Below are 13,656 nucleotides of genomic sequence, written 5' to 3'. Positions count from 1 at the left end.
GTGTAAAGTCAACTGGTGAGTCACGGTTTTAAAGTTTGTTTTTACAGAAGTACACAAAAACAAAGGAGAGAGAGGAGATAGCTCAGCGAAGGAGAGAGGAAAAAAGAAAAAAAAAAGGGGGCGCCCCCCTTTTTTTTTTTTTTGGGGGGGGGGGGGGAGAGGTATCCTGTTTGTTTGGAAATAGTATTTTATCTTTAGCCAATAGTATCCTTTTTGGAGTAAAGACTTGTAAATTAAAAAAAAAGTGAGTGAGTTATATATACCTACATATTGTATAAAAAAATATATCTATGGAAAAGTTCTCAATGTTCGTTCTCCAAACGGCTGGCTTTCTAATATCCTGTCTTCCTGATCTCTTCACTTTCGGGACTATTTAAGACCTTAGCAGTTATACATTCCCTCTGTCAAACCTCAAAGAAAAAAAAAAGTTCTCACCAGTTTCTTTCTAAATCTTCAGAGTGCATCCCGTTTTTTTTTACAGGGCGCGCCCTATTCCCGGTTCTTTCTCCACCCTGTATTTAGAAACACTTTGAAAGGCATTTACCGGGAAAATCTCACTTGACGCTTATGATGACCGGGAGCGGAATTCACAAAAAAAAAGAAAAAAAAATAGCTGGATAGAAGATGAGAGTAAAATAATAATTTGAAAGTAAAAAGAATATTAAAATTCATTTTCATCTTTTTTTCTTATGCTTAGTTTTTATTATTTCCTTTTGTTCATTGGACCAGAGAAGAGAGAGAAAGAGAATATAAGTTAAAGAAGTGGAAAAGGAGGGAGAGAGAAACAGCAAGAGAGGAGAGGAAAGGAATGAGAGAAAAATGGGGGGTGTACAGTAGAGAGGGGTTGTATGGGGGACACACACCCTATTAAGGGGGGGGATATGGGAATATGGGGGTGCACCCTAGAGGAGGGGGAGATGGGTTGTACACCCTCTATGGGAGGGGGGGATGGAGGGTAAATTCCATAGGGGAGGGAAATAGGGAAACGGAGTGGGATGAACTGAAATTAGGGGGAAAGAGAGAAAAGTGGGTGGACGAGCTTTTCACTCAACCACAAACCACAAGTGTGATTTGACTTAGAAACTTCACATCCTTTTCCTTCTGTATTTCACCCCTCCAATTCTTCCTATTAACCCTCCCCTCCAATTCTTCCTTTTATACCACCCCTTCAATTCTTCCTTTTATTCCACCCCTCCAATTCTTCCTTTTATACCACCCCTCCAATTCTTCCTTTTATACCACCCCTCCTATTCTTCCTTTTAAACCGTCCCTCTTGTCTCCTCTCTCCCCCCTTTCTCTCTCTCTCCCTCTCTCTCTCCCTCTCTCTCCCTCTCTCACTCCCCCCTCTCTCTCTCTCTAACTCCTTCTTATTCCCTTCTCCTGTTGTATCCTCTCCCTTTCCTCAAAAACTTATTCTTTTTCTCTCCTCTCTCTCTCCGTCCTTCCTCAAGCACTTCTTTTTCCGTCTCCCTCTTCATTTTCCTCCCCCCATCTCCCACCCACGTCATTTAGCCACTGAAAGCAACTCACAGGGACTTTGAAAGTTTGGTGCAATAAATTTTCAGCTCCGTTCAATTTTTTCCCAGAGAACAAGCATTTGTTTTTGTTTATTTTTTATTTAAAAAATCCCCCTATCTACCTAATGCATTCGGTGGAGCTTTTTCTCTAAAAGCCTTGGCGGGGGAAAATTCAAAATTATTTGACGAGTTTTTTCTAGCTTGAAATTTTCCCTCAAATTTCGGACAATTTTCCCTCAAATTTCGGACAATTTTCCCCTTTTCGCCTTCTTCATTCCCTTCGCCTCCTGATGTCTCTTTCTCCTTCTGTTAAATTCTCTGATTTATTCAAAACTTTATACCGACCTGTTAAGAAAAGGGAAATCAAAAAGACAACAAACAAGCTGTAACCTAGGTGAAGCTCTGTCTCTTTCTCCTTCTGTTAAATTCTCTGATTTATTCAAAACTTTATACCGACCTGTTAAGAAAAGGGAAATCAAAAAGACAACAAAGAAGCTGTAACCTAGGTGAAGCTAATGCCTGAGGTAGTTTTTGCTGCTGAATTAAGTTTCATTTCTCCTCCTTTTTCGTGACCTTTTGACTATTTCCCTTGCTTTCCCTGTTTCGTCAAATAAGGAATTTCTAAGAAAAAGGTACCCTAAATCTGAGTAATTTCTAAGAAATGAACTCAAATTCTCCTCATCCCTTTTATCTATTCACAAAGGTGCTTCGTTATTTCTTACCGTTTATATTTTCCGCACCGTATATACCGACTAAAGAACCAAAGTTCAACTTTGGTTAGTACCTAGAATAGATGGTGTTTAAGGATTAAATTTTTTATTGTGGTTGTGTTCCAGGAAATATCGAATAGATCTTTATAATCCACATTCTTCTTCTTCTTTCTTTCTTCTTCTTCTTCTTCGTTTTTTCCCGTGTTCAGACGAGGTTGGCATTTTTTCGTCAGACTCTCAATGAGCCCTAACTAGGGTGATTACGCTGACATTTGGTTTTGGCTACAAAAAATTTCGAGTGGATGCCCTTCGCACTTCGCACTCAACCTTTGCTATTTCTTTAGCAAGGGGCAAGGAAAATTTCAGGCTGACTTGTCGAATCATCCAAGTTGTCTTGAAGACATTTTTATTTGAAGATATAATGTGCAAGAAGTTGTTGGGATTGCAAGATATTTGAAGCTTGCTCGTCCTTTTTTTTCTATGACTGTAAAGTTTCGTCAAATAAGGAATTTCTAAGAAAAAGGTACCCTAAATCTGAGTAATTTCTAAGAAATGAACTCAAATTCTCCTCATCCCTTTATCTTCTATTCACAAAGGTGCTTCGTTATTTCTTACCGTTTATATTTTCCGCACCGTATATACCGAAAGTTGAACTTTGGTTAGTAGAATAGATGGTGTTTAAGGATTAAATTTTTTATTATGGTTGTGTTCCAGGAAATATCGAATACATCTTTATAATCCATATTCTTCTTCGTTTTTTCCCGTGTTCAGACGAGGTTGGCATTTTTTTTGTCAGACTCTCAATGAGCCCTAACTAGGGTGATTACGCTGACATATGATTTTGGCTACAAAAAAAATTTCGAGTGGATGCCCTTCGCACTTCGCACTCAACCTTTGCTATTTCTTTAGAAAGGGGCAAGGAAAATTTCAGTCGAATCATCCAAGTTGTCTTGAAGACATTTTTATTTGAAGATATAATGTGCAAGAAGTTGTTGGGATAACAAGATATTTGAAGCTTGCTGGTCCTTTTTTTCTATGACTGTAAAAGACCAAGACAAGAATCAGGGCACCCCTCATTCCCCAAGACATATTTAGGGTTATTCACCTCACAATATTGGCCCTGATGAAAGCAATATATATGAGATGAAGCAATAACAGACGTAAAACAAGTGTTGAGATACAAAAAGAAGGGTGAAAAAAATAAATAAAAAAAAAACGTTTTTCCCCAAAAAACAATTAACTTCTTTTGTTCTCTTGAAGTTTGAGAAACTCAGAGATTCGATTAGTATACAGGGTGTTTATAATGACGAAGAACTTCCGGTTAGCTCTAGGATTCTATGAGAGAAGTTACAGGGGGTACCTAATGTACAAAAATTTGTATGATGGTATATGAAGTATGAAGGTTGTATGTTCTTATATGATTTTGTGCTATCCGTAAAAATATCCTTAGACAGCTTAGTTAGCTTGGAGGGTAGAGCGTCTGCCTTGTAAAATCTAGGCCGTGGGTTCGATTCCCGCCGGGGGGCTGGTTTTATCCTAAACAAATAAGGTTCGTTCTCGGTACGGCTGGCTTTCTCCTATCCTGTCTTCCTTCTCTCTTCGCTTTGGGAACGATAAGACCTTAGCAGATATTAAACCTCTTCAAAAGAAGGAGAAGAAAAGGAAGAACTATGTCAGACAGGCTGCTCCCGAAGAGGTCAAATATTGAGTTGAGTTGACTGCTTACATTTTTCGACATCACCAGGGGGGGATCTGATTTACGGACCCCCCGCATACAACAAACGAAAAGGATTTGTTTGGCAAATAATCAAATTTTTCTCAAAAAACACGAACAGTGGCAAAATTAAAATGTCACAGGGCTTTATTATAGGTTCCTTTGGAGCCTACATAATTATGGGGATGTAAAAAAAAAAAAGATCGTAATTTCCGTTCTTACTGTAAAAAATGTAAATCTAAACCCGGAAGCCTTCTTGTTTACTTATATTGTAGGTACGTATCCTGCTTGGGATTTCAAGATTCAGAATAATTAATCATCAAGTCTTTCCATAATGAAGATATTCTTTATATTTTTTTCAGGTAAGGTTTCCAAGCTCCCATACATCAAACCGACTCGACTGTTTAGGTGAATTATTGTATCGTGGCACTTACAATGGTACAGCCTCTGGTTGGTAAGTCGCGCTTTGATCACCACTATTCCAATAAACTGTTGATGCAACTGTTTGAAAAAGGGCCATAATTTTCCAATAGTTGTAAGGAGTCTATCACTGTAATACATATGTATTAGGAAACAACTTATTTTTCCCAACATTCAACAAGAAAAGGAAGAACTATGTCAGACAGGCTGCTCCCGAAGAGGTCAAATATTGAGTTGAGTTGACTGCTTACATTTTTCGACATCACCTGCAGGGGGGATCTGATTTACGGACCCCCCGCATACAACTCTACTATTTAACCATGGGTGGGAATTTATAGTCTTGAAACAATTTGATCAGTGGCGGCTTAGCAGGAGGATTTTCAGCAGGCTTTCCTCGCACAGGGGAACTTCACAAACCTACTTGATAAGTTGACAAATGGAGTGTGCCTGAAGGTATGAACGTGTTCCAACCCACTCGACCCGATATACCACTAACTGGTATAGTGGTATACTCATGTATACTGTTAGGATGAGACTGAAGAGTTCCTTTACCTCTGGTATTTAGGTTCAGGAATTTTTCACCCTCTTTTGGAAGTCAAAAGTCGACACTGTTCTATAGAGTAATCAACTGTAGACTTTTGTAGAGAATAAAACTGCAGAGAATAGAAATGTATAGAGTGTAGAGATACTCTTAGGGATTACAGGGTGAAATGGATCGCCTTGTGAAGAAAATAAGAGATTAATCTAAAGCCTTATTAAATTAGCTGGAAAAGAGAGTTTTCTTCTGAAATACATCTAAGAAGGAAAGCAATTTTTCCTTCGTTTTAATTTTGGCATGTGAGCAGGGAAACCTTTTCCAGACTGCTTGTTAGAGGGAAAAGTAGTAATGCTCGTAACTTACCTATTAATAAAAAGACATAGATAATAGGTAGGTATATATCTCTACATACTTAAAAGAGGAAGAAAAATTGACTGTGCTTTTTTACTTTTTATTACTGTTTAAGTTTCTCTGTCAGTTTTTTCGAACAAAATGGGGAAGATATGTTCTTCTTGTGCAATATTAATGAAGTAGAACATTACTTCGTTCCAATGTTATTGGTACAGACGGTAGAGGTAGTGTAGAATTATAGATAGAGGCTATACAGAGTAGGTAATAGGTATTTAGTAGAGTAAAGCTATGTTACCGAATGCAAGGGATCAAATAAAAGGTACAAAGTCAACTTATGAGCAAACAAATATTTGATTTTTATTTATTATGTTATCTTGTGTGTAGTCGGTGGCCCAACGTCAACTGCATTTCTTCAGGAAAGCACCAAATTTGGCATGGACCTTCATTTGGACCACAGTGCAAGACCTTGCATATCCTTATCGAAATACAAAAAATAAATATATAAAATAAAAATATCCTCCTAAGGATTTCCTCAATGGACAACAATATTGTGCAATAAAATTTTCCGACATTCTTTTCATCTGACAAAGTCCTGTTGAATTTAAATTTATGCTGAAATAAAAAATAAGAAATGAAAGGAAATAAATACCTACTTTGAAAGTAAAACATAAGATAGAACGTAAAATAGCGAAAGAAAGTCAAATAAATAGAATGTAGAACATTAGGAAGAACATAGTAATCATTATTATCATTATGTAAGTATATAAAACATAGTAATCATGTAAGTATAATAAAAAACATAGTAATAAATATGTAAATATAAAAAACGTAGTAATCATTATGTAAGTAGGTATAAAGAAAATAGTAATCATTATGTAAGTATAAAGAACATAGTAATCATTGCGTAAGTATAAAGAACATAGTAATCATTATGTAAGTATAAAGAACAAATATGGTAATCATTGTGTAAGAACATAATTATTGTCAGTAACGAGGGATTCGAAATATGGAGTAATTATGTGAATGATTTATTCCATTACGGCTTCGAAGAAAACCAGAACATAATTTAATGTAAAGAGAACACTTTATGTACATTATTAGGTATGATACTTATGTTTGCTACCTAATTCAGTGTAAATATTGAGGAAAATGTAATTCAAACATCTCCACTAATTGTATGTTGCATATTGCATACTCAAACAGTTTCACGGCATTCATACAAAATGTTGTTTGAAAAAATAGGTCTGATAGTCTGGTCTTATTGCCTCTTCAGCTCTTCACTATTTGATATTTGCGGTGAATAAATTCATAGAAGTTTCTCCACTGATGCCACCCCAATCTAAGGCTTGTGAGGACAAAATAGTGGAAACAAAATGAGAAAGATAGGTAACTTCCTAGGTAGATACCTATTATTCAAGTTTACTAAGTAAAAAGTAAAAGATACTTACTGAATGTAAAATACCTAATAAAAACTTTTACTTACCTTTTGAAATAATATCTTGGCGCTTCGCTCTTTTAGGATTACCACATTCAATAAGTTATCTTTCTTTGCTTTATTTTTTCTTATCCAAGTGGAACAGAAAAAATACAAGATGTTTGCCCCTTAGATTGAGTGGCGTAGATTTTTCTAATCTTGAAAGCTAGGTAAAAGTCACGACCTTTAAAGGTCAAAATGTCATTTAATAAATAGAGAGATATAATAGTTACTTAGAGAGATAGATACTAGAATAAATTACTAGATAGGTATTTTATCCGCGCTATTAGAATTTTAAATTATATATATAAAAAAAAATGTTTCAAGAGGGAACATTTTTAGTCGAGCTCAAGTAAGCATTGGTTGTTATTATGGGAGCTAAAGCTTTGGTTATCGTAATGGGAGCTAAAGAGCTTCTCCACTTCTCGTCTTGGTAATGAAAACATCGTTCTCGGGAAGCGCCCGGGGTGTGTCGTGTGTCCCGGGGTTTCATTATGTTGGAGTAAGCCATTGGATGATGTCTGTTCAGTGGAAATTGGAAATATTTAATATAATAGGTAGAGGTATCATACCTATTAAACAACTTTTTGGTCAAAATCTAAGAGATGAGATAGAAGGTATTTAGTTACAATCATTAATATTGATACCTCCCCAGACAGCACAAATTCTTGTATTAGCGATGTATAGGTGATGTAAACTTCCACACATGAGCTGTATTACACAAGTAAAAATCCATCAATACGGTGTTATACCCATGTATAAAAAATACCCCGCCCGGGGAAATTTTACGGATAAGTTTCGTTCGGGGAACGGCTGGCTTTCTCCTATCCTGTCTTCCCTCTTCCCTCTCTCTTCGCTTCTGGGGGAAAAAAAACTCGCTGTAATGATGCACTGTAGACTCCAGCTTCAAGGCACATAATTTGTATGAACGCCGTGAAACTATTTGAGTATGCAATGGGCAAAATATAAATAGTGAAGATAGAGATGGTCATTCCACATTATTCTGATTACATATTTCATGGGATTTACCTACCTACATCATTATGCCTGTCTTCCCAGTACTGTCGCTTCTGGGAAAAAAACTCGCTGTAATGATGCACTATAGACTCAAGCTCCAAGGCACATAATTTGTATGAATGCCGTGAAACTATTTGAGTATGCAATGGGCAAAATATAAATAGTGAAGATAGAGATAGTCATTCCACATTATTCTGATTACATATTTTATGGAATTTACCTACCTACATCATTATCTAGATATGTAGGTTTAAAATACCTAAGAACAACTACATAATATAACTAGTGGTTCTGTGAACTGTAGACCTCACTCAGATTCTTTTGCCTAAGCTGAGACTTTAACAGTAACGTTCTCTCATATCGACAATTGTTGTTTAACTTGGTAGGTACCTATTTGAATTTTGGACAAATTTACGATTTAGAAAAATGTCCTGCTTTGAAAAAATGTCTTCTGGGTAATCCTACGTATGAATGGGTAACCCTACGTAATACATGATTATGTACATCAAAACAGAAATAAAATTATCTACACGTCTTATGTAGGTACCTCTATCTAATAAAAAAGAGGTGACACTATATTATAAAACCTGTCAATCACTCTAAAGAATAAAATTAAGGAATGGTTGATTTTGAACCTTTTAAACGAAACAAAAGATATTTACCTTTGGTTGATTTTGAACCTTTGAAACAGAACAATAGATTTATTCCCACGCATATGAATGTATTGATATGCGTGGTAACTGTATTGGGGGATCGTAATGTTTTGGAAGATCGTAACGGGGGCCCCGTTCAACTTTGGGGCCCCAAATTCAAGGATCGACGTGTCTTGATTCAATGAAGATGTACACCAAATTTCATCAAAATCAGACCAGGCAATCGCGAATTATAGCGAAACAAACACACAAACATATATCTAAACCAAATGCAAAATGGTCGAGTTAAAACATAGACCTTCACTTCGTTCGGTCAATAACGTAAAAAAAAGTGCCTACCACAGAAAGTTCTCATCATAAGATTTTTCCCCCCCTTTGGATTAAATGTTCGATAACATTTTTTTTTTCTCATAGGCCTAGCACATAAATAACTTGCAGAAAGAAGCAAAAAATACAAACTGTCAAACTTTTTTCTCAGACCTATAGAGAACACTCGGGGTTTATTTATGAAAATCGGATTGTATAACTCAGAGGATTGAGGACCGGGAGCTCCTATTCAATTTTTTCGAAAAAAAAACTTTCCGCCCAAAAGGAGTTCTATAAAGTGAAGTATTACAAAATGGAGACATTGGGCCTCGTGTCACGTGATTCTAAAGCTGTTGAGAGAGAAAAAAACCATTTATTATAAATACCGCGCCTATACGTTTCGCTTTTTTTCCCGGAGAAAAGCTCCTTTTTCTTCAGATGAGCCTTTTTGTCGCTCTTTATTTCCAGTATTTTAAACCTTTTTTTCCATCTGCCATAAATACACAACAAAGAAAAAATGCGGACTTTACAATATAGAAAATACCTAGGTACCAACTTGTATTATCTCTCTCTTTTTCTCGTTCTTTTTTTTTTTTTAATGAAAACTCGTTTTCTTGATTTTATTTTGAGTGTTAAAGTTTTGGGCGGGGGAAAAAATAAGGCCCAACTTATCCGAGAACTGAAACGTTTGATCAGAAAATTTCCGTCCCCGTCGGCATTCAAACCCAGCACTCTGAGAGTCAGAGCCCCCGGGGAGGACATTTTTAGTCCGTCCTTCCTTTATTATTAAAATAGTAATAAAAAGGTATAAAGGACGGACTATTGTATTATCATTATTCTTATTATTATTTTTTATCCCCGCAGGATCGAAAAAAAAAAACGTAATATTCCCCTGGGATTTGCAAAGCATAGTGCCTTATCACAGTCCCTCTCTCTCTCTCCCCCTCCCGCCCTCTTCCTTTCTCTCCCTCCCTCCTCCTCTCTCTCTCTCTCCCTCTCTCTCTCTCTCCCTCTCTCTCTCTCGGTAGTTTATATCCCTCTTTCCCCTCTCTCTCTTCTCCCTCCTCCTCCTCTCTCTCTCGATAGTTTATATCCCTCTTTCCCCTTTCTCTCTTCCTTTCCCTCTCCTTTCTTGCTTTCTCTCCTTCCGCCTCCCTCTTTCTCTTTTCTCCTCTATCCTCTCTCTTTCCCTCCTCTCCCTTCCTCCTCTCTCTTTCCTTCTCTCCCTCCCACATCTCTCTCTCATCACTGTTGTTGTTCTATGTATATGTAGGGCAAAAAGACCCTTTTTCCCCCTCTCTCTCTCTTTCTATACCTCTCCCTCTCTCTCCCCCTTTATCTCTTCCTCCGTCCTGTTCCCTCTCTCTCCTCTCTTTTTTCCCTCCCTATCTCTTTCTCTCCCTCCCCTCTCTTCCCCATGTAGTTTTTCTCATCAAGACCTCGTTTTCTCTCTCTCTCTTTGACAAAAATGCCATGGCAGGGCAAATTGAATTGTTGTGTAAAATTTGTGAAAATTGCATGATGGCTTTCGTTTGCAAAAGTCGTCGTCACAAAGGGGAAAAATATCAGGGATGGTCATAGAGGGGCAACCACATGTCGTTCGGAAAAAAGTCGTGTCTTGTCGTGGGAACACTCTCGATCAAATTACATTGCCTACAAGGACATTTTGTGTCGTTCGGAAAAAAATCGTATCGTATGCAGTGGGAACACTCTCATTAAAGTGCATTCTACATTGCCTAGAGGACATTCCGAAAGAAATCGGTTGAAACTCACGACAAGAGGGGACGGGGGCCTTAATTCGAGAAAATTATGGAAGAAGAAGAAGAAGAAGAAGAAGAAGAAGAAGAAGAAGAAGCAGAAGAATAAGAAGAGGAAGAAGGAGAAGGAGAAGAAGAAGAAGAATAAGAAGAGGAAGAAGAAGAATAAGAAGAGGAAGAAGAAGAATAAGAAGAGGAAGAAGGAGAAGGAGAAGGAAGAGAAGAAGAAGAAGAAGAAGAAGAAGAAGAAGAAGAAGAAGAAGAAGAAGAAGAAGAAGAAGAAGAAGAAGAAGAGGAGAACCACGTCAAATGTACGTAGGTAGGACGGTAGGTAGGAAAGTAATAAATCAGACACAATGAACAAGTTCTCGAAATTTATACCTTGTCATTAATTTACCCATCAATAATTTCCATCCAATAAATACAGCTGGTTCGGAAAAAAGTCGTGTCTTGTCGTGGGAACACTCTCGATCAAATTACATTGCCTACAAGGACATTTTGTGTCGTTCGGAAAAAAAGTCGTATCGTATGCAGTGGGAACACTACATTGCCTACAGGACATTCCGAAAGAAATCGGATGAAAATCACGACAAGAGGGGACGGGGGCCTTAATTCGAGAAAATTATAGAGAGCTGAGAATTTCCCATTTGGAAATGCGATAGTAGAAAATGTGATCTTAATCTATTAACAGAAACAACGAACCTCTGAACAACGCAACGGGAAAAATCTTTTGGTAGATTAAAATTTACATATTTTTGGATGGTTCTTTTCTGCTAAATGCTGTCCAATTATGCGAAAGACTTTCGTACTGCACAATTTCCAATTCAATTCCATCCCTGGTAGTGTATAATTTCTAGTTATCCATCCCTGGTAGAGTTGACATTATTGTAAAAGTCTTTGAGTTGAGAGTTAATTAAACCGCGCAGAATATTATCCCGCCACAACACCAGGGCTGGATACACGTGGAATCATTTGGTCTAGAAACCTGCCTCGGGGGCGTAGTGGTCAAGACGCTCGCCTGGTAAACAGGAGGGCGTTGGGTTCGATCCCAGCCGAGACATGGAATTTTATGTTCATTTATTGGAGAATTTGACCACATAATAAAGGAGCTGGTAGAGAATGCCTCGGGCGTTAACAAGACTCTATTATTATTCTGTAACCTGTAGAACTCTCCCAGAAGTAGGGCCGCTACGGGGTTTTCATAGACCTTCATAGCCCGGTATACAGGCTACGATGTGTCTTGCAAAAGGTCTTATCATTTTGTCTCCTACCAGGACACCCTAAGTTAAGGCGGTCTCTTCCTGATCCCTTATGTGCCGCGTCCATTTTAATTTAGGACTATTGCACCAGGACACCCTATCTCCATTATCTTCATATCCGGGGAGACTCTCTCCTGAAATAAATCCGAGGTAATTATTCAGAAGCCACGACAATGAGAAAGAAACCTCCTTTTTGTGTTTAACCTAACCCTATAATAACACATAACACTGGCCACTGCTCATTGACGTTACTTCTAAATCTAAACAAATACCAATATTCTCAATTTCATTTCCTATTCACAGGAGCATCATTCTCTACGCCAGCTATATTCCCACCCTCCTAGCAGTCTCCATTCTTGCAGTCATCTGTTGGATCCCCTCCCGAACCGGTTTATCGGAAAGCGATACCGACTACATCACTTCCGATGCCAACGGCTCCGCCAGCGGTGGAGAGTTTAACTCGGTGGTATCCGGCAACTATTATCTGAGGATAGGCATTCCCCCCGGGGTCCAAAAAAAAAAAAAAAAAAAAAAAAAAAAAATGTGTAATGGCGGACAAAAGCAAACTTTGAATTTTAATAGCATTTCAGTACAGTACAGTCCAAAAAAGTGCTGAATTTTGACCTCAAAGTAGCTACCTACTGATTTTTACTTTCTATTATTTTCAAAAGGTACTGAGTGTGTTTAGAACTCAGTAGTAATGACATACATTAACCTAGGTATGGGTACCTGGTACTCATTATGACGGTTTCGGGTGTTCGTCAGATTAAACCCGGGTACCCAAGGGGTACGCGGGCAAAAAAAAGGTTGGGAACCGCTGTTGTAGAGTGTAGACCTTGTTCAAGTTGTAGAGCTTTCGAAACCACAATTGAATCTCAGCCAGTAGAAGCAAACTTTCCACTATGCTTTCTATCAGTGGCGCCTGGTAGTGTGCCGTCAACTGAGGGGTTCAAGTTAAAGGCAGTAGACGCAATCTTTCCACTATGCTTTCTATCAGTGCCGCCTGGTAGTGTGCCGTCAACTGAGGGGTTCCAGTTGGAAGTCAGTAGAAGCAAACTTTCCACTATGCTTTCTATCAGTGGCGCCTGGTAGTGTGCCGTCAACTGAGGGGTTCAAGTTGGAAGTCAGTAGAAGCAAACTTTCCACTATGCTTTCTATCAGTGGCGACTGATACGGTGTTCCAATTTCCAATGGCGACTAAGTGCGACATCCGAAGGTCGCCACTGATTTAAATAGCAAAGCTTTTCCTGTAGGCATTTTACCCGGGCACTTTCCGATTCATTGCACTTTGAAACTTTTGGCCTGTAGGAATAGGCATTATAAATCCTGCTCTTGTACATACGTTTCTAGTCCGTTAGGTAGGTAATATAATCCCTACTCTTGTACATACGTTTTTGGTCTGTAGGTAGGTACTACTCGCACATATAATAGGTTTCTATTCTACCTATGTTCAATGGCGGGGCTGTTTCAATTTCAATGCTTCATGCCAGGCCAGTATCCAGGATTTCAGGGTGGGGGGGTGGAATTCTGGCCATTAATCTACCTATTATCTTTTTTTTTTTTCCAGAGTGTCTCAATGTTGGAGTCGTACCTGGTGCCTAAAGAAAACTATTGTATAGACTGCTTGTAAGTACTATTAAAAATTTTTGTAAATGTAAAAGCAGTTTCTGTGTGTTATTATATCACAACTTTGGTGCTCAATGCAGCATTGTAGGATTTTTTTCCAATGTCTCAATAATCCTAACATCCAATGTTTACCTACCATGCTGGCACCGGTCGCTATGCGCAATTATATAACATTTGGTCCGGTCTGGGAGACTTTAAAGCGAATTACATTTTTGAGAAGGACTCTGTTAAAGCCTTGATTATCCTTTCTTCTTCTTCTTCTTCTTCTTCTTCTTCTTCTTCTTCTTCTTCTTCTTCTTCTTCTTCTTCTTCTC

General features: G+C 38.1%; 1 protein-coding gene across 1 annotated transcript in view; it reads left to right on the top strand.

Moving 5' to 3' along the window:
- The first annotated feature begins 7,122 nt into the window (after nucleotides 1-7,122).
- Nucleotides 7,123-13,656, top strand: part of LOC103508920 (adenylate cyclase type 2-like) — a 38,133-nt gene continuing 31,599 nt past the window's right edge. Inside the window, exons 1-2 of the mRNA XM_026823391.1 lie at nucleotides 7,123-7,157; nucleotides 12,020-12,210. Of these exons, the coding sequence (XP_026679192.1) occupies nucleotides 7,123-7,157; nucleotides 12,020-12,210 (226 nt within the window). The remainder of the gene's footprint in view (nucleotides 7,158-12,019; nucleotides 12,211-13,656) is intronic.

The sequence above is a fragment of the Diaphorina citri genome, unplaced genomic scaffold (assembly GCF_000475195.1).
Source record: "Diaphorina citri unplaced genomic scaffold, Diaci psyllid genome assembly version 1.1 scaffold447, whole genome shotgun sequence".
NCBI lineage: Eukaryota > Metazoa > Arthropoda > Insecta > Hemiptera > Psyllidae > Diaphorina > Diaphorina citri.
The sequence above is the reverse complement of the archived record's forward strand: the minus strand, read 5'-3'. Positions and strand labels throughout refer to the sequence as shown.